At 43.1% G+C, this 19,202-nt stretch overlaps 1 protein-coding gene across 1 annotated transcript in view; it reads right to left on the bottom strand.

The window, feature by feature from the left end:
• The window catches only part of LOC144689869 (arginase-1-like), a 39,858-nt gene that overhangs the window by 2,151 nt on the left and 18,505 nt on the right, over positions 1–19,202 (bottom strand). Inside the window, exons 5-7 of the mRNA XM_078557325.1 lie at positions 5,945–6,039; positions 1,787–1,891; positions 1,443–1,579 (exon numbers count right to left, since the gene is read on the bottom strand). Coding sequence (XP_078413451.1) covers positions 1,443–1,579; positions 1,787–1,891; positions 5,945–6,039 — 337 coding nt within the window. The remainder of the gene's footprint in view (positions 1–1,442; positions 1,580–1,786; positions 1,892–5,944; positions 6,040–19,202) is intronic.

Here is a 19,202-nt window from a genome sequence, read left to right as displayed (position 1 = left end):
ACAGTGGCTTCAGTCTTCCCAACATTTAATTGGAGGAAATTTCTGCTCATCCTGGGAATGTTCATACTAAGTGACATAGACAAAGGGGGACGTCTAGAAAGGACACTATCAATGCAAGTAATTGTGGACATTACACCATTGTACTGAGATAAAGCCATTCATCCAATGTGTTCCATTATCCAAGTCTGACTTCAGTTTCTGATCTGGGCATTTTCTATTTCCTTATTGTCCCCTCTTAGCTGAATTACGATTTTTTCCAACATATTTTTAAATGATTCAGTTCAGTTAGCATTTATTACATGCGTCAACAATTGGTGACATAAGTCAATGACTTGAATATTCCTTATGGTGGTGGTGTTCTGACAGGGTGAAATCGCCACCTGGCCATCCAATATATTCGAGAATATGACCCATTTCCCCAAGTCAGACATAAATGATGCTCCTGTTATAATTCCCACTGCCAAGTGAGAGCCTGCCATTGGCTGGCCATAAAATTGCAGCAATGCTGCAGCCGGATTGCTGCTTCAGAGTTGGGAGTACAATTAAGGGGCAGAAGCGCCCAAAGAGATGCTGTCCCACTGAAGGCCTTGTCCAGGACAGTTAAGTGCCAGGATGGAGGGGAGGGAGAGAAATCCAATACAAAGGCCTCCAATGCTAAGGACCATTACGGCAATTTCCTATTATCTATCAGCTTCCCCTTGGTAGCCATTGGGAGTGAAGGTAACATAGGTGGATGGAAAGAAAATCCACCAGGGACCCAAGCCCCATCATTTCTGCCATCTATGCACAGTGAAAAGGAAGGAGTGGCCAGCATCAATCTGGGCGGGGTGTGGGTGGTGGTAATGATTGCAGCTCAGGTCAGGTAGTGAGCTATCAGTAAGGCTCACTGCCTGATTTTTTTTTCCCCATGGTCTGCCATGATTGTACACAATTTGGGATTGTAGAAAAGCACCCAGCCCAATAATTCTAGACTTGAAGAAAGTTTTTCCTAAACTTAAATATAACTTGTGTGCTTTTATGTTTATATTTGTGTACTATTGTTCTCTTGTCTTGGTTCTCTGAGATGGATTCACGGATTCTGTGCTTCAAGTGATAAGGAAGGAAAAGAGAGCTTGGTAACTTGAATTTACCATGACCATCGGTTCTGACAGAGACCATATCCCTAGAAATTTTAAACCAGCTTCCTCTGCACAAAGCAACTGCCAGTACCATGGACTGTGCAGCATAAACCAAAGACAGTGGTTTTCTTCCCTAGATTTTTTTTTCTATTTCCTTCTTGAATGAATCACACCTACTCAAATTCTGGTATACTTGTACCCAACAAACTGATATGGGACTAAATGTCATCATCTCCCTGAGCTTATCAATTTGCATAATTTGTCCAATGTGGCCAATCACATTGACAATATAAACATCTTCTATTGTGTTCCTCTTTACCATACCTGTTTTATGGATTTCACTTGCCACAAAGATACCTTGTTCATACGTGAGACCTCCCTCTACAGGGGTTCCTGTAGCAGGTGCCAGAATGGGATCAAATCCATCAATGTCAAAACTGAGATGAATCGGTTTCTTTACTCTGAGAAAATTAGATATTACATCAGAGTGAGAATTTATTATAAATAGGTTGACACGCAATAAAAATGATGGTCAAAAGAATATCATAGAAATTCAAGTCCTTTTGAAGCATCTTAAGACTTTTTTTTGCATTAAAGTCTCTAGATAAATGCAAATTGTTATTAATTTTCTAGACATCAAATGAACTCAAGGTTGGTAAAATCCATACCTTGAATACAAGTAATCGCTGGTCATCTCCATGACTTTCTCTATTCCCATGTGATTTACATCCATTGTAGAGAAGAATTTAATTCCTAACTTCTTTATAATATCCCTGAAAAGAATCAAGTAGTAGAATTAGTTAAAGCAATATAAAAGCACAGAAGGAAGGCACTCAGCAGATCATGCCTGTTCTAGCTTGTCCATCCCTCTCTCATTTCCCATAACTTTTAAAATTTACCTTTTGCAAAAATGTATCCACTTTCCTTTTAAAAGCTATTGTGTATTCTGCTTCCATCATATTTCCTGGTTAGGTATTCAATATATTAAATGCTTCTGCATAAAAAATTCTCCTAATCTTGTCCCTCATTCTTGTAATGATAATCTTAAATGTATGATTTCTGCTCATAACTAGGACAACTAGTTTTCTCTAATCTCTCCTAATATCTAAAGCTTCTCATCCCTGATACAATCTTATTGAATCTCTTTTGTACTTCTCCATGTGTCTGTCAAAGTGGGTATGTTATTTTAGCAAAGTTGTCGCCAATTAATGACAGGGTAGGTTAGCAAGGCTGTTTCCAGGGACTGAAATCTAGGCATCATGGTCACTACCTGAAACATTAACTCGGGTTCTCTCCCCACAGATGCTGCCAGACCTGCTGAGGATTTCCAGCATTTTGTGTTTATATTGTGTTTTTCAGTAACTTAGTTCGGAAGCACTTAGCATGATTTTTTAAATTAATTTACGGGATGTGGGCATTGCTGGCTAGGCCAGCATTTATTGTCCATCCCTAATTGCCCTTGAGAAGGTGGTGGTGATTTGCCTTCTTGAATCGCTGCAGTCCCTGTGGTGTAGGAACATCCACAGTGCTGCTAGGGAGGGAGTTCCAGGATTTTGACCCAGCAACAGTGAAGGAACAGCAAAATAGTTCCAAGTCAGGATAGTAAGTGGCTTGGAGGGAAACATCCAAGTGATGGTGTTCCCACATGTCTGGTGATGTGTTTCTGTGCATAATTTCAAACATGGGACTGACGATAAAATATATACGCTTCAAAATTTGTTTGTGCATGGCCCATTTTTCAGCACAACTGTGTTCCAAAATGACATCTGTGCTGTTACTAGGGAGAAGCAGGGATAGCAAGCCTGTAGCTTTGCTAGGATTGCATGTTCAGTTTTGTAAGTGCCACATAAATTCTTAGGGGCACCATAACAGGAAGGGATTCCACTCTCCTTCAATGTCCAGCTGGTGTGTGACTACACTCAGTGCATCATGAAGGTCAATGTCCAATATCCTGGCAGTTACGATGTCTTTCTTCTGTGGCAGTCCAAGGCACTATCTGCATTTGATATACCACAACAAACTAGGGGGTAACCACTGGGCGACAATAGCTATCTGCTAAACACCAGGCTCATGACTCCAGTGTGCAATCCACTCACATTTGGACAGCACGCATATAATGAAGTCCATGCTGCCACACAAATGTGATCAATTAGACCATTGGGGTATTTAAACAATGTTTTCGCTGTGTGGACCACTCCAAAGGAGCCCTGCAGTAATAGTGCACTTGTCAAGATTTGTCATGGTCTGCTACATACTGCAAAACCCCATACAACCTTTGCCACCAAATAAATGCCAAACATCTGAGGAAGAGGAGGAATAGGAGATTCTCTTGCATCATTGTGGTATGCTAGCTATACAGAGGCCTGCACTTGGAGAAGGCACAGCAGTAGAAACAGTCCTTGTCAGATGCATAATACAAGTTGGGGGGCAGGGGGAGAATAGGAAGTAGCAGAAGGTGACATGAGAAATGAGTTAATTGCTGAATGATTCCAGTGACCTGCTCAATATCCCTGCCCTGAAGACTTATAGAAATAGACTTTGCATTTACAGTCCTTGTTACACTAATCGTCACTGCCTTAGTGTGCATTTAAAAAAGACCCTGAAACTACTTGGGCAACTTAGATATCAATGGCATATTGGTGGACCATAACTTCCTCCGGTAAGTTCCCAAGTAAGGTTTGCATGGCAATTGCCTGAGAAATGCAAACTTCCTATGGATGATTGTCCTGCACTGGAAACCATCCAAAAATTGCACTTTGAATGGTTCTGACTGTGTTACATCAATAGTTGCCCAGAAAAAGTTAGAAGAATTAAAACTACTTCTAGCTTCTGGGTAACTATTGTACAGACCCACACTGGCTCCCACTCCTCCGCCTCCAAGGGACTCCCACACCCGCCCCCACCCACCCTCAGGACTTCCCCAATCTCCGAATACCTCCCCCCACTCCCTAACGCATGGCCTGACCCAACACCCAACGCCCCCCAATGCCTGACCCGACCATCCCCCACAACGCCTGACACACCACACATCCCCCCCAACACCGCCTCCCCATGCACACAAATCCTACCCACTTACCTTATAGACTTACCTTATCAAAAACCTTTAAACCTGGCTGGATCTTTAAACTTATCTGGTTTACGGCAGCTAGTGCCGTAAAAAGGGGACGTGACTTACTTACCTTCGACTCTACAGCACTCGATGCCAGGCAGTGGGGACTGCCCATATCTCGCCTTGCCTGAGTCAGAAGGTTGGGCAACTGGATTTCAAGGTAAGAACTTTCGAGCGGAGTGGCAATCCGGCTCAATTGCCACTCCATCAGAAGTTACAGGAGACGTTGCTATGAAAGTACTGCAGACTAAAGTGCCAAAAGTGATGTAGGTAATGAATTTAATTCCCAACACCAATTGCTTTCTGTTAATTCTCACCCAAGTGTCAGCTCATGGTGCCTTTCTTCTAAGAATGTTTACTGATTCTACTATTTCTATGTAGTGTTCCATGATGACCTCAACAAAGCTGGTGGAATGCTGCAGTTGTTCATGTGGAATCCTTTGAGACGCTTGTAGTCAATGAGTTCTGGATTCTTGAGTCTGTGAGGATGCGGCTGCAAACTCCTGAACCTTGGCTGTTATTGGGGTAGTTTGACCAAGCTGACTTGCTGGTACCTCGCTCAAATAAGTCACCAGTCTCACCTTGCTCATTAGTCATCACATGTCTCGGCCACTGATCTCAATGGCTTCATGCTCCATTTGGGTGAGGGTTATGACATTGGACACTCCTCTGTGGGTCACTCCCTTGTAGTATGTGCTATCTTGTCCCACAGAAAGAGGCCATGAGTTATTGAAAACCTGAGTAGAGATGTGTAGGTTCTATGTATTGAGAGGTGCAGAAGTTGGAAGATGAATTAATGTAAAGGCAAATGTATGCAATGGGAAGTGAGGAAGGAGTGCTGGCAGAAATTGTACAAGTGCTAGGATGTGAGAAGAGAATGCTTGTTGAGTGTGATGTGAAGAGAGCATAGAAAGAGGTGAATGTGTTTTATGTCAGAAAGACAGATTTTGCAGCATGCCCTTATGACTGCATGCTGAAGTATGGGTTGAAGGGGAAGGGATTGTTGACAGTGGTGAGGGAGGGAGTAAAGGAATGTTGCTAAGTGCTGTTGTGGGTGCTTGGGAGAAGAGCTGTACTTATCCTTGCTGCTGTGGTCATTGAATTTCGTCCTACACTGACGCCAGGCCCTGGAGGTGATGTTGCTGGTACTGATCTTGTCAGTCACCTTTGTACAGGTCTGCTGAATACTCGTCCTGGGATGCAGAAAATACCTCCCTTGTTGCCCTGATCTCCTCCACAAGGACCACCAGGAAGGCATCAGAAAACCTGAGGGAGCCCCCTGTCTCTTTAGTCCCAGCAGAATAGTGCATAGTCTATGAATGCAATCTGTCTCCAGGAAATGTAACCTGCATTCCTGCTTTAAGTAGGATTCAGGAGGGCCACCAAAAATTGCAAGCATAAAGCACTGTAGTTACTATGCCCACTTCTGAAAGAGAACAGGTGGATAACCTGCCAATTATATTGAAATAAGGCTGGAAGTTGAAATCAACTAGTTATTAGGCTGGCAAAGTCATAGGAGTCTCCGTAATAAATTTATAATATTTACTGCACAATTACCAGAAATTAAACTACCATATATTACAGGAAAATATACTCCCAGAGATATAAGATGCTAAAAGATTTACTAAATAAATAACAATTGCTTCTAACATTTGAAAGTTAAATATTAATTAGACTAATTATAAATTCTCAACAGATCGTCAATTAAGAAACTCACTTCTCACCAGGATCCACCTCTCTCAGACCAATATAAACAATGTCTTTTGCAGATAAACATGGTTCCAGCCAACTGAATCCTGGGACAGCTGGAATCTAAGATGGAAAACATGAAGAATGACTCAGAGTTCAAAGAAACTTCAACCCACTAGCTAACAGACAGAAAATTGCTTTCAGGTTACCTCAATCTAAAGCAATTATTTTAATGGTAAAGACTGACCATCCAATTACAATTTCCCCATACTTTATGGAATATGGCGAATATAGGCCACAGAACAAATTTATGTTGAAATAACTCATGTATATTGAACATAATGTTTATTAATTCATTAGCAAGTGTTCCTAGCTCACATCTAGGGGCAGATTAATGTATGGATTTGTGGGGCCTGTGCTGAGAGGCCCCATTGAAATATGGGGCTTCTGCTAAAACACAACACAGCAAAACAGCAGCAGCCACTGGATCAGTTTCATTTAAGCACAGTATATGGTGATATAATTTGCTTTATTAATAGCATAGTGTGTAGATATTCTCGGCCTATTTCTTCATATATTTTACTACATTTAGGTCCTGATTTTTACCTCGCTTAACTGACAGAAAAGATTCTGAGATACTTTTGAAAATTTGGTTAATAATGTAAGAAAAAGGTGAGTACTAAGTCAAACTTTAATGTTAGAAATTGTATTGGAAAAATTTATGTTTAGATCTATAATGGAAATTGCCTATGTTAGCTCGTCATGTTGTAATTTTACTCCCCGCCAGTAGCTTTCTCAGCGAATCAACCTGTCTTGCAAAGAAAATCCTATCCTCAAACCAAGTCTGCTTCTCTGGCTCCCAAACTGCCACAACATTTGCTATGTAACCATAAATAGTGGTATCAAATAAAAAATAAATAAAATAAGGATGGAATGCATTACTTTAAAATGGAAATATAAGTACATTATCTAAATTCCGGCTACCTGAATACCGGAATTGTCTAAAAATTGGACATTTTCCTCTTGGGAGAGCTGGGCATCGCTCCTGGAACAGAGTATTGCGGGAATGAAGAGGCCATTCTCGGGCTGATCCCAGAGGACGGAATCAGTGAGAGTTGTGCACCCTCAGGACCTTAGTGCTTCAGTTGGTAAAGGAAATCAATAAATAAGCTTAGGTTCAATTCCCAGTCTATCCTAAATCAGCTGATTTTAGAAGGCATTGTTATAGGAATAATGCAATTGGCCTCAGGACCCCTGACTATAAAACATAAATTCACCCATATTGTATGAGTTCTCTGGTATAGATACAATTGCATTTCCAGGGAGATTCTTTTGAGGGGTGAATTCAGAGAATCTCAGAATTTTTACAGCACAGGAGGAGGCCATTTGGCCCATCATGTCTCAACCAGTTCTCCAAATGAGCAATTTACTTAGTGTCATTCTCCTGCATTCTTCCCATAGCCCTACACATTGTTCCTTTTCAAATAATAGCCTGATTCACTTTTGCAGCCTCAATTGAATCTGCCTCCATTGCACTCTCAGGCAGTGCATTCCAGAACTTAATCATTTGCTGTGTGAAAAAGTTTTTTCTCATATCAGTTTTGCTTCTTTTGCAAATTATTTTAAATCTGTACCCTCTCGTTCTCGATCCTTTCACGAGCGGGAAAGGTTTTTCCTTGTCCATTATGTCCAGATCCCATATGATTTTGAATACCTCTATCAAATCTTCCAGCCTTCTTTTCTCCAAGGAAAACAGTCCTAATTGCTCCAATTTATCTTCATAACTGAAGTTCCTCATCCCTGGAACCATTCTCTTGAATCTTTTCTGCACTCTCTCCATTGCTTTCACATCTTTCATAAAGTGCGGCAGCCAGAACTGGACGGAATACTCAAGCTGAGGCTGAACTAGTTTCTTATACAAGTTCAACATAACCACCTTGCTTTTGTACTCTATGCGTTAGGATACCGTATGCTTTTTTAACTGCTCTCTCAATCTGTCCCGCCATCTTTTAATGACTTATTCACATATATGCCCAGGTCCCTCTGCTCCTGCAGCTCCTTTAAAGTTGTACCCTATATTTTGTATTGTCTCTCCATGTTCTTCCTACCAAAGTGAATCGTTTCTCCGCATTGAACTTCCTCTGCCACCTGTCCGTCCATTCCGCCAACTTGTCTATGTTCTTTCTGCACTATCCTCCCCACAGTTCACAATGCTTCCAAATTTTTTATCATCTGCAAATTTTGAAACTGTACCTGGTACACCAAGGTTTAGGCCATTACTATATATCGGGAAAAGCAAGGGCCCCAACATTGACCCCTGAGGAGCTCAATTACAAACCTTCCTCCAGCCCAAAAAACATCCATTAACCATTACTTGCTGTTTTCTGTCACTCAGCCAATTTCATATCCATGTTGCTACTTTCCCTTTTATTCCATGAGCCATATCTTTGAATGTTATAACTTTGAATTGAATGCTTCTGTGGTTAAAGGCAAATTTCTGATTGTTTTCTCATGACATGAAAATCACACAAAAGCCAGCACTAATGGTTTTATCACAAAACAAAGTTAAATGTAAGTTTTTTTTCCTTCTATATCAGAGTCTGTCCAAATGAAGTACCTGACAGCACATCAGCATACCTCTCAAAATCTCCAGTATTAGACTGTCACAACTGGGTTTTTAGTGATTAGAATGATGGTTACATCCTTTTAATGTTTAATGGTAACTTTTGTGTATGCTACAATGAGATGGGAGAGGAGAATCAATCATACACACAAGCTGTCTGTTCCGCCAGCGGGTAATCCAAAATCCAAGAAAATGGCACAGATGGAAGCAATTCAGCCCAAGTCGTCCATGCTGACTCCCCATGGAGCAACCCAGTCAGTCCCACTCCCCCACTCGATCCCTGTAGCTCTGCAAGTTTATTACCTTCAAGTGCCCATCCAATTTCCTTTTTTTGCTTCCACCACCTTCATGGGCAGTGAGTTTCAGGTCATTACCACTCATTGCATATAAAATTTCTTCCTCAGATTCCTCCTGTACCTCTTTCCCAAAATCCTAAATTTGTGTCCTCTAGTCCTTGTGCCATCAGCTCATGGGAAAATTTTCCTCGTCTACCTTATCTAAGCCTGTCATAATCTTGTACACCTCTATCAAATCTCCCCTCAATCTCCTTTGTTCCAAGGAGAATAACCCCTGCCTTTCCAACCTAACCCTGTAACTAAAATCCCTCATCCCTAGAACTATTGTAAGTAGATCTCCTTTGCACTCTCTCAAGGATCTTCACATTTTTCCTAAAGTGTGGTAACCTGAACTGGATGTTTATTCTAGTTGGGGCCTAACCAGAGCTTTATAAAGGTTCAGCAGAGCTTCCCTGCTTTTGTACTTAAAACCTCTATTTATGAAGCCTATGATCACATATGTTTTGCTAACCACTCTCTCAATATGTCCTGCTGCCTTCAAAGATAAATGCACATGCAGCCCCAGTTCACTCTGCACCTGCATACTCTTTAGAATTGTCCCATTAAGTCTATACTCCCTCTCCCCATCCCTTCTGCCAAAATGAATCACCTCACATTTCTCTGCATTAAATTCCATCTGACGCTTACATTGCCATTCTGCTAGCCTATGTATGTCCTGCTGCAGGCAATTTGTATCATCCTCACTGTTTGCTACTCCTCCAAGTTTGGCATCACTGGCAAATTTTAAAATTTTACTCCATATTCCACAATCCAAATCATTTATATATAGCAAAATAGAAAGCAGTAGTCCTAGCACTGACTCTTGGGAACACCACTATCTACCACCTTCCAGTCCAAAAAACAATAAACTACCACGACTTGCTACTTACTGTCCTTAAGCCAATATTTTCATCCAATTGGATGGACACTGACCGTCCTATCCCATAAGCTTCAATTTTACTAACCAGCCTTTTGTCATATGTTGTTCAAACACTTTCTTAAAATTTATATAGACAATATCTACTGCATTCCCTTCATCAACCTTCTCTGTCACTTCATCAAAAAATTCAAATAGATTAGTCAAGCACAATCTGCCTTTTACAAATCTGAGCTGGCTCTCCTTAAATAACCCAAATCTCTCCAAATGCCTGTTGATTTTTTTTTGCCCCTATTATGGATTGCGAAACCTTATCCAACACTGATGCTAAACTAATTGGCCTGTTGTTGCTAGGACTGTCTTTATACCCTTTCTTTAATAAGGGTGTCATTTTTGCCACTCTCCAATCCTCTGGCACCTCCCCCATATCTTTTGTATAGGAAAAGTGATTTGTAGTTAATTTTTAAAAAAAAGAGGTCTGTGAAGTGTTAATCATTAACAAGGTTCATGTGAAGTGAGGTGAGAGTGACTACCTTTGACATCAAGGCAGCATTTGACCAAGTGTGGCATCAAGGAGCCCTAGCAAAACAGGAATCAATGGGAAACAGGAAGAAAACTCTCTGCTGGTGGGGTTATACCTAGCACAAAGGAAGATGGTTGTGGTTGTTGGAGGTCAAACATCTCAGTTCTAGGACTTCACTGCAGGAGTTCCTCAGAGTAGTGTCCGAGGCCCAATCATCTTCAGCTGCTTCAGAAATGACCTTTCTTCCATCATAAGGTCAGAATGGTGATGTCCGCTGATGATTGTACAATGTTCAACGCCATTTGCAACTCCTCAGATACTGAAGCAGTCCATGTCCAAATGCAGCAAGACCTGGACAATATCCAGGCTTGGGCTGACAGGTGTCAAGTAACATTCGTGCCACACAAGTGCCAGGCAATGACCATCTCCAATGAGAGAGAATCTAACCATTGCTGAACCCCCCCACTATCAACATCGTGGGGGTTGCCATTGACCAGAAACTAAACTGGACTAGCCATATAAATACTGTGGCTACAAGAGCAGGTCAGAGGCTAGGAATCCTGCAGCAAGTAATTCACCTCCTGACTCCTCAAAGTCTGTCCACCATCTACAAGGCACAAGTTAGCAGTGTGATGGAATGCTCTCCAATTGCCTGTATGAGTGCAGCTCCAACAACACACAAGAAGCTTGATACCATCCAGTACAAAACAGCTCACTTTATTGGCACCCCTCCCACAAACATTCACTCCCTCTACCACCGACGAACAGTGGCAGCAGTGTGTACCATCTACAAGATGCACTGCAGAAACTCACCAAGGCTCCTTAGGCAGCACCTTTCAAACCCACATTTGCTACCATCTAGAAGGACAAGGGCAGCAGACACATGGGAACACCACCACCTGGAAATTTCCCTCCAAGCCACTCACGATCCTGACTTGGAAATATATCACTGTTCCTTCACTGTTGCTGGGTCAAAATTCTCAAACTCCCTCCCTGACAGCACTGAGTGTACCTACATCACATGGACTGCAGCAGTTCAAGAAGGCAGCGTGCCACCATCTTCGCAAGGACAATTAGGGATGGGCAATAAATGCTGGCCAGCGATGCCCACATTCCATAAATGAATTTTTAAAAAGAAATGAATGCACCTAACTAGAGATAAAGGGGTGCATTTTACAAGGTGTGGGTGGTGGTGGTGGGAGAACCCGGAAGAAGCCTGCCCCATTGCAAGCGGGCTAAAGTGGTTGAGAGTGGGACTTCTGACCTGAGTGGGTGGACAGCTCTTGAGAGTGGCCAGCCAATCTGCAGTCCCGGCAGTGCCAGAGCTCAGTAGTGGGCACTGCCAGGACTGCAAGAAGGAGCACAAAAAGATGGATGGATGGCTGCCCCAGAAAAGTAAGTCCCGGGGTTTTAGAGTGGGAAGGGATCCTGGAATCCAGGGAGGGAGGAGCGTGTGGTGGGCCAGGTTTTGGAGGGCAAGTGGCATAGAAGGAAATGGGGGGTGAGCCCCCAATGTACAAAGGGCACCTCCTGAATGAGTTGCCCCCCACCCCCCTTTTTTCATGTTGGCCATAAAAAATGGCCTGCCCACTCCCAGCTGCCTGCCTACGCCAGCTGTATTATGGTTGGGCAGATATCTTCCAGGTCAACAGGTTTGCTAACAAGCCTAATTAACCTTTAATACAAACAGAAAATGCTGAAAATACTCAGCAGGCCTGGCAGTATCTATGGAGAGAGAAACAGTTAATGTTTACAGTCCGTATGACTCTTCTTCAGAGCCAATTAACCTTTAATTATTTGTTTACATATGGCAGGCACCTGCCGATTTCGACATCTGCTCACCTAGCCTATTATGGGGGTCAGCTTAGAGGTGGGCAGGAATGTGATGGGCTAGCTACATGACCCCCTGCCGAATACACACCCGGCATGGGCAAGTAACATCCAGCCCAAAGGACGCTCTGGTTATTGATGTGTATTTTTCCTGTAGCAATACTTTTAGTATTACTATTACTATTCTGTCAAGATTAAAGAATATAGTAAAAGTAACTATTTGTTTATGGTGTGTCAAGTGTGTTTTGGCAACTGAATTAGAATGCATTCCATTCAGTGTTTTGTGATAAATGCAATCAGTTAAGGGATAGCCAGGAAGTGTTGAGAGATGATACCAGAGAGCACCAGGCTGAGAAAGATAGTTTACCACACAGCATGAAAAATTTACCTACATTGTTTGGGGCCATTATTTGCAACTACAAAGTTTTTATGTATAAATGATTGACTAATTTCCAAGCAACAATTACATATAAATGTAATTAGAAACTTTTCCATGAATAACCCATTAGTTATTATGAATTTTAGAAACTTGTGATCTTAGATTGCAGTGGTTGCAATTAATAATTACTTATTTTTGGTCATTTCCAGCAATGATAGCAGCCAGGCACAGGATAGTAGGAATACATTAGAAGTCAGTGACATAGTAACAGTAGATGGTAGGAATACCCATTGGTTCCTGACAACTAACATAGCTCTGGTACTGGCAGGGAATTTAAAGTTTAAGTGCCAGAAAGCCTATGCAAACTGAGATAGAAGAATTGAATATTTTTTTACTGTAACTCTGCTACCAGCTTCCTCAGAGGCTAGCTGCAACAAATAAATACAAGTAACTTATGAATGCAGGTACTTTATTTTTCTATACTGAGGCATTTAGAAGACTAAATAAATCAACAGTTATCAGCACCTCTAATCTAAGTATATTACTTTCTTCATTCTTTATAATTACCATAATATAAAGCTTATCCATGCTTTAAAATTGTAATTGTTGGGATAAGACAACAAGATTCACCTAGAGGTGGACACTTTTGATTATCAGGCCTGATTATCAGACTTGACTCAATGGTAGCATTCTCTTTGAGCCTGTGAGCCCATTCCAGAGACTTGAGCACATAATCTAGAACTGATACTTCAGTGCTATACAGAGGTGCTGTCTTTCAGATGAGATGTTAAACCAAGACCTAGAGAGATGACTGCCCTCTCAGTTGGACTTAAAAGATCCTTTCAAACAATTCAAGAGCATGGGGTTCTTGTGGTGTTCCACTCAATACTTATCTCTCAACCAATATCATAAACAGATTATCCGGTCCATTGTCTCATTTCTATTTGTAGGACCTAGCTGTGCACAATTTGTGTTTTGTGTTTCCCTATATTACAACAGCAACAGCAAAAACACTACTTCATTGGCTGTAAAGCACTTTTGTGTTGATCAGAGGTTGTGAAACACGTTGTATAAATAAAGGTGCTTTCTTTTTTCTATATTGAGTAATGTGAAACAAACTAATTCATAAGAATTAGATTTTACATCTCTTTGAGCACTGAGGTACACTGGCAGACATTTATCTTAGTACAGAATGGGCAGTTTGAATTTCTACCATTGATTATTCATTTTCTTTCATAATAGCAGATCGTAGCGCTCATCTTTGTGTTAATAGTTACTTTAAAGCTCTCATTATTGTAGGGATAAGACATTTCCCCAGAGAATGGGCACTTTTGACTGTATTACAGGACTTCTAGCTTCAGCGATGATGTACTATGCAATTGTAGTGATATAACCTTGCATTTAATTGAATTTCACAATTTTTTGCCTTCCAATTTTGTCCTTTTTCCTGGGTGAAATGCTTTGGCATCAAGCTTAGCACCTCCCATGATATAACAGAAGAGTTTGCAAATTCACTAGACATTTACAAGGACAAGCCCACATGCTAGCCTAGATTTTATGCTGTTATAGAATTGTGTTGCATCCTGCCATCATCTGGCAGGATATTTACTCACCACACAGGTGCATTAACATGTTATTTCAATCAACCTATTTGTGTTTAGACAGACATTTTGAATGCCACCTGTCACTTCTGGTGAGAAATCAGATGGGCAGGAAATTTGGAACGTTTCAACAAAGTCCTTCCTTATCCCCTTGGCCCCCACCATCAACCAAAATATTGACACATCCTATTCCTCCATGACATAACACATTGGTACAAAAATGCTCCTCCATTTTTCCCGTATATAAACCTACCATTTAATTAGAGTTTAGGTAGTAACATAGTCATAACTGAAAAGTTTGGAAACGCCAAAGATTGAATTATAATCTTATTCTAACTCCTCACCAGATAATATTTTTGAGTATCTACAATTTCAAAGTAGTGTAATTCAGTTGCAAATACTGTTGAAATGACATTGATTGAATAGTTTAAAATATAGCAAAATAAAATAGTACAGTACTATTACGTTATTCATAAAAGACTACAATGAGGTTAAGTTTATTACCATAGTATTTCTGGGTGATTCTGGCAGCATGTGTAAGCATCATTCACTTCTAAGCTGGATAAGATGCAATTAGATGTAGAGCAAAACTCCTTTTACTCTGCCACATCAACAGGCCATGTCCTCAGCTTTAGAAGATAAACCTAGTACTGCACCTTTGTGACATATTTCCATTGCCCACATCGGTAATACTGTGGCATCACTGGTGAGATTAGTACCAGTTTTAGACTGTGGGCATGCGAGAAAGAAACAAGTAGCTTGCACTTGTAGCACACCTTGCACGTCCTAGGGTGTCCAAAATTACTTCCTAACCAATGAATTACCTTTGAAGCATAGTCATTTTTGCTTTCTAGTCAAATGTGAAATTTCAAGAAACTGTAAGAGATATGACATTTGTGGCAGTCTTTCATTTACATCTAGGCTGGATTCAAATCCAGGGACAGAGATGAGAAGATGTTGACCATATTCCCCTCCATTCCATGCAAAGATAATTTTATTGCAGTATGCTATTAAATCCCTTTCTTGAAAGCTCATGTGAATCTGACTACCTGGTACACATCAGCCTGCTTACAAAGATGCTTCAGCTGTTGGTCGTATTTTTTCTCCTTAATTTCTTGATGGAGATCTGGAGGATATGTGGATGGAAGAATCCCATTCGAGTAACATAGGAAACAAATATGACATACTAAAACAAGGCAGGAATCAAGTGGATTCTGTTCCCTAAGAGAATGAACCAATTCAGCTAAATAACCTCTTATTTCACTTCCTTATTTGGGAAAAACATTAAAAATAAACAGAAGGTTAACTGAATTATGATAACAACAGCTGCAACTATAGTGTAATTGCCTCTGTACTCAATGGGGTGGACTTTGATCTTCACCGCTTCAGCATTAATCTGTTTATAGAACCCACCTGATTTTCATTGCATTAAATGAAAACCATGCATAAAAACTGTGGCTACAAGAGCATGTAAGAGATTGGATGGGGGAATCACCTTCTAATTCCCAAAGCCTTTCCACTGTGTACAAGGCACAACTCAGGAGTGTAATGAAATACTTGCCACTTGCTTGGTTGAGTATAGCTGTAACACTCGAGAAGTATGACACTATCCAGCATAAATCAGACTCCTTGATTGTCACTCTTTCCATCACCTTAACATTTATTCCCTTCATCACCAGCGCACTGCAGTGTGTGCCATCTAAAACTATGCTGCAGCAACTTGCCAAAGCTTCTCTGACAGCTCCTCCCAAATCAGTAATCTCCACCACCTAGAAGGAGCAGGTGCATACACTATTACATGCTATTCTGGCTTGGAAGTATGATCAACTGTTCCTTCATCGTCACTGGGTCAAAATCCTGGAACTCACTATCTAATAGCACTGCCGATGTAACTTCACCACACTGGCTACAAAGGTTCAAAATGGTGGCTCACCACTACATTCTCAAACAAAATTAGGAATGGGCAATAAGTGCTAGCTTTGCCAGCCATGTCCACATCCCACAGTCAAATTTAAAATAAAGTTCTATAACTGGCATCCAATACATTAGCCACTAGCCACATGTGGCTGATTGAGAATCCAGATGTGGCTAATTGTATTTTCAATTAATAAATAAAACATCATTGGGCTTGTGATCTCAGCATTTATATTCAGTGTGTGTACGTGTACTTTAACCTTTTTATGCGTTTTATGGCAAAGTAGTCAGATGAAAAAGAGTGAGAGAGGGCAGAATTTTCCCATTGGCATGTGGGGCGTAAAATGACACGCGGTGACATCAGGCGAGCATCTCAATGTCACCGTGCTCCATCACGATATTTCATTGGGCGGGCGTGCGATGCTCTCCGATGCGCACCCGCCAATAATTAACAGGCCCCTTGAGGTGCCAATCGACCATGATTTTTTGGCGCCCGTGCAATCTTCAGGTCGGCGCAACAGGCAGGTGGGTAGGACACATTTGTATAAACCTCATCCACGGGCGGGATAAGAGGGCTCAGTGGGGTCGTGAGTGTGCTCTGTCAAATATTGATGTTTCAAAGTTACTGATACTTGCCTGTGTGATCAGCAGTACTTCAAAACGCATACCAGCTGCTTTGCCTGGACTCACAGCCATCAGGTCAGCACTCTGCAGTGTGGAATCTTTTTTGAGCCTGCATGGTTCAGGAAGCCTTCCCTTAGCCTGGGAATGGGAGCTGGAGGCACCTTCTCTGTGGAGGAAGGGAGGGCTTAAAGGGGGAGAAGGCCAGGAGTGCACATTCAGCCTCCAGCGGAGCCACCTTTGGGAAGTCAAGCGCAGGCACAAGGGGTGCAGGGCCAAGAGGTAATCCAAGGCAGAAGGGGCCGCAGAAGACACCACTATCCTGCTGCCAGGGTATACAGGCGGCGAAGCAGCTACCTCAATATGTCCGAGGTGCAGTGCCAAAGGAGGCTCTGTTTCTCAAGGGAGATAGTCAACTATATCTGTCAGACGATTGGGCCTGAGATCTCCGCTAACTGTGTGGATGGACACCCCGTGCCAGTGGCTCTAAATATCACAGCTGCCCTCAACTTCTATGCCTCTGGCTCCTTTCAGGGCTCGGTAGGTGACCTTTGCGGTGTCTCCCAATCAGCTGTCCATACTTGTGTCAAGCAGGTTACAGACGCTCTGTTCAGGTGTGCATTGACCTTCATCCTTTGCCGTTGGGACCAGGCAAGCCAGACACAGCGAGCCAGAAGCTTCGCGGCGATTGCTGGCTTCGCCCGCATCCAGGGTGCAATAGACTGCACACGTGGCCATCAAGGCGCCAGCAGGTGAGCCCGGTGCCTTAGTCAACAGGAAGGGTTTTCACTCCATGAACGTGCAGATAGTGTGTGATCACAGGATGCTGATTCTTCAAGTCTGTGCAAGGTACCCAGACAGCTCCCAAGACGCCTATATCCTCAGACACTCCCAGGTGCCGGGGCTCTTCAGTGCTCCAGCCTGGCTGGATGGATGGCTGCTGGGTGACAAGGGCTATCTCCTCAGAAGGTGGGTCATGACGCCTCTCCGCTATCCAAGAACAGAAGCTGAGCAGCGGTACAATAGGAGCCATGGCTCCACAAGGGCTGTGGTGGAGAGAGCCATTAGTCTTCTCAAGATGCGCTTCCGATGCCTGGACTGCTCAGGGGGCACACTCCAGTACCCCCCCCGATAGTGTGTCGCTAATAGTGGTTGCATGCTGCGCTCTCCACAATCTTGCGCTGGAAAGGGGGGACGCTGTGCACGATGAAAGTGTAAACACATTGGCTGCGGAGGCACACGATGAGCCCAGCAGTGAGTATGAGGATGAGCACGCATAGGGAAATGCTGAGGGGGTAGACGCTGACCCGGGCATACTCCAGGGAGGCAGGAACACCCACGAGACTTTAATCCAAAGAAGCTTCAGCTAGCACACCACATATGGACCTCCAGGATAAGCCTGGGCTGTATGCTCCATATTCGAGACCTAAGTGCAAAATCTGCCTGCTTAGGAACATTAACTAAGGTCCTTGTTAATAAAGTCGAATGTCCCCATTATTGGAAACCATCCACCTGCGGAATAAAAGAGGCAACCTCAGCCATGGTGACATGTCTGAATTTATTATAGCAACCAAAGAAACTTAATGAAACAAAATGAAAAAAGTGTTAAAAATCACACCAACTCATAAAAACCTCATTGCCGTGTTGTGCCTAAGGTGCCTTATGTTTACGTTTTCGGGTGCTATGTCTTGGTGCTGACCCCTCGCTGGGAGTGGCCTGCTGACTCTGCTGTCCTGTTGACGTCGATGACCTTGGCGGTCGTCCTCTGGCCCATGGAGCCTGTGCTGGCCCCGCCTGGGAGGGAGCTGCCAATTCCACAGCTGGCATCTCCCCAGTTATCACAGTCTCCCCGGATGCAACGGTCACTGGCAGAGGGGCAGAGGAGCTGCTGCCCTCATCTGGAGTGCCCTGAGAGGAGCCCGCAGAGACAACAGGCAGCTGCTGCGCCAACATGAGGTCGCTTTGGACCTCCCTGCTCACCGTGGATGGATGGGCACCGAGCTGGGAAACTTGGTGCCCATACCATCTCCCACACTAGCACTGACCAGCTGCGGTCAATGACGATGTGAGGGCTTGCTGGTCCAAGCACATACCCAGGAAGCCCTGATGGGTCTCCTGGAGGAGCCTCTCCACGTGAGTTGCCACTCTCCATGGAGGACGCATGGCGCTCATGTATCTCCGCCAGATGCTCCCGCACACCCGGCCGCGTTTCCTGCACCTGCTGCGTTGCAGGTGACTCCAGAGGCACATCATCAGGCACCGACTGAGTATGTGCCTGGTCCCCTGCAGTCCTCTGACTGCTGGCACCATGGGCACTCTCTGTCTCTGCCAGCTCCTCCAGCGACTCTGAAGTGCCCTCACCGCTGTGCCCCGGGACACTAGCTGATGTTCTAATTCGCACCGAGATGCTAGTATCTGCGCTGGTGCCTGCCTGACAGAGATGGTGTGGCACTGGTGAGACTTCAGGGCCCTCAGATATGAAAGGGGGCCTCTGCTGCTCCTCCTCCCGGCCCTGCACCGCTGATGCTGAAAGGAAGAACAAGGACATTGGATCAGTTAACATGGAGACAATGTCAATGTGTA

This window comes from Cetorhinus maximus, chromosome 14 (genome assembly GCF_964194155.1).
Source record: "Cetorhinus maximus chromosome 14, sCetMax3.hap1.1, whole genome shotgun sequence".
NCBI lineage: Eukaryota > Metazoa > Chordata > Chondrichthyes > Lamniformes > Cetorhinidae > Cetorhinus > Cetorhinus maximus.
Note: the sequence above shows the minus strand (reverse complement) of the source record. Positions and strands in the feature narration are given on the sequence as shown.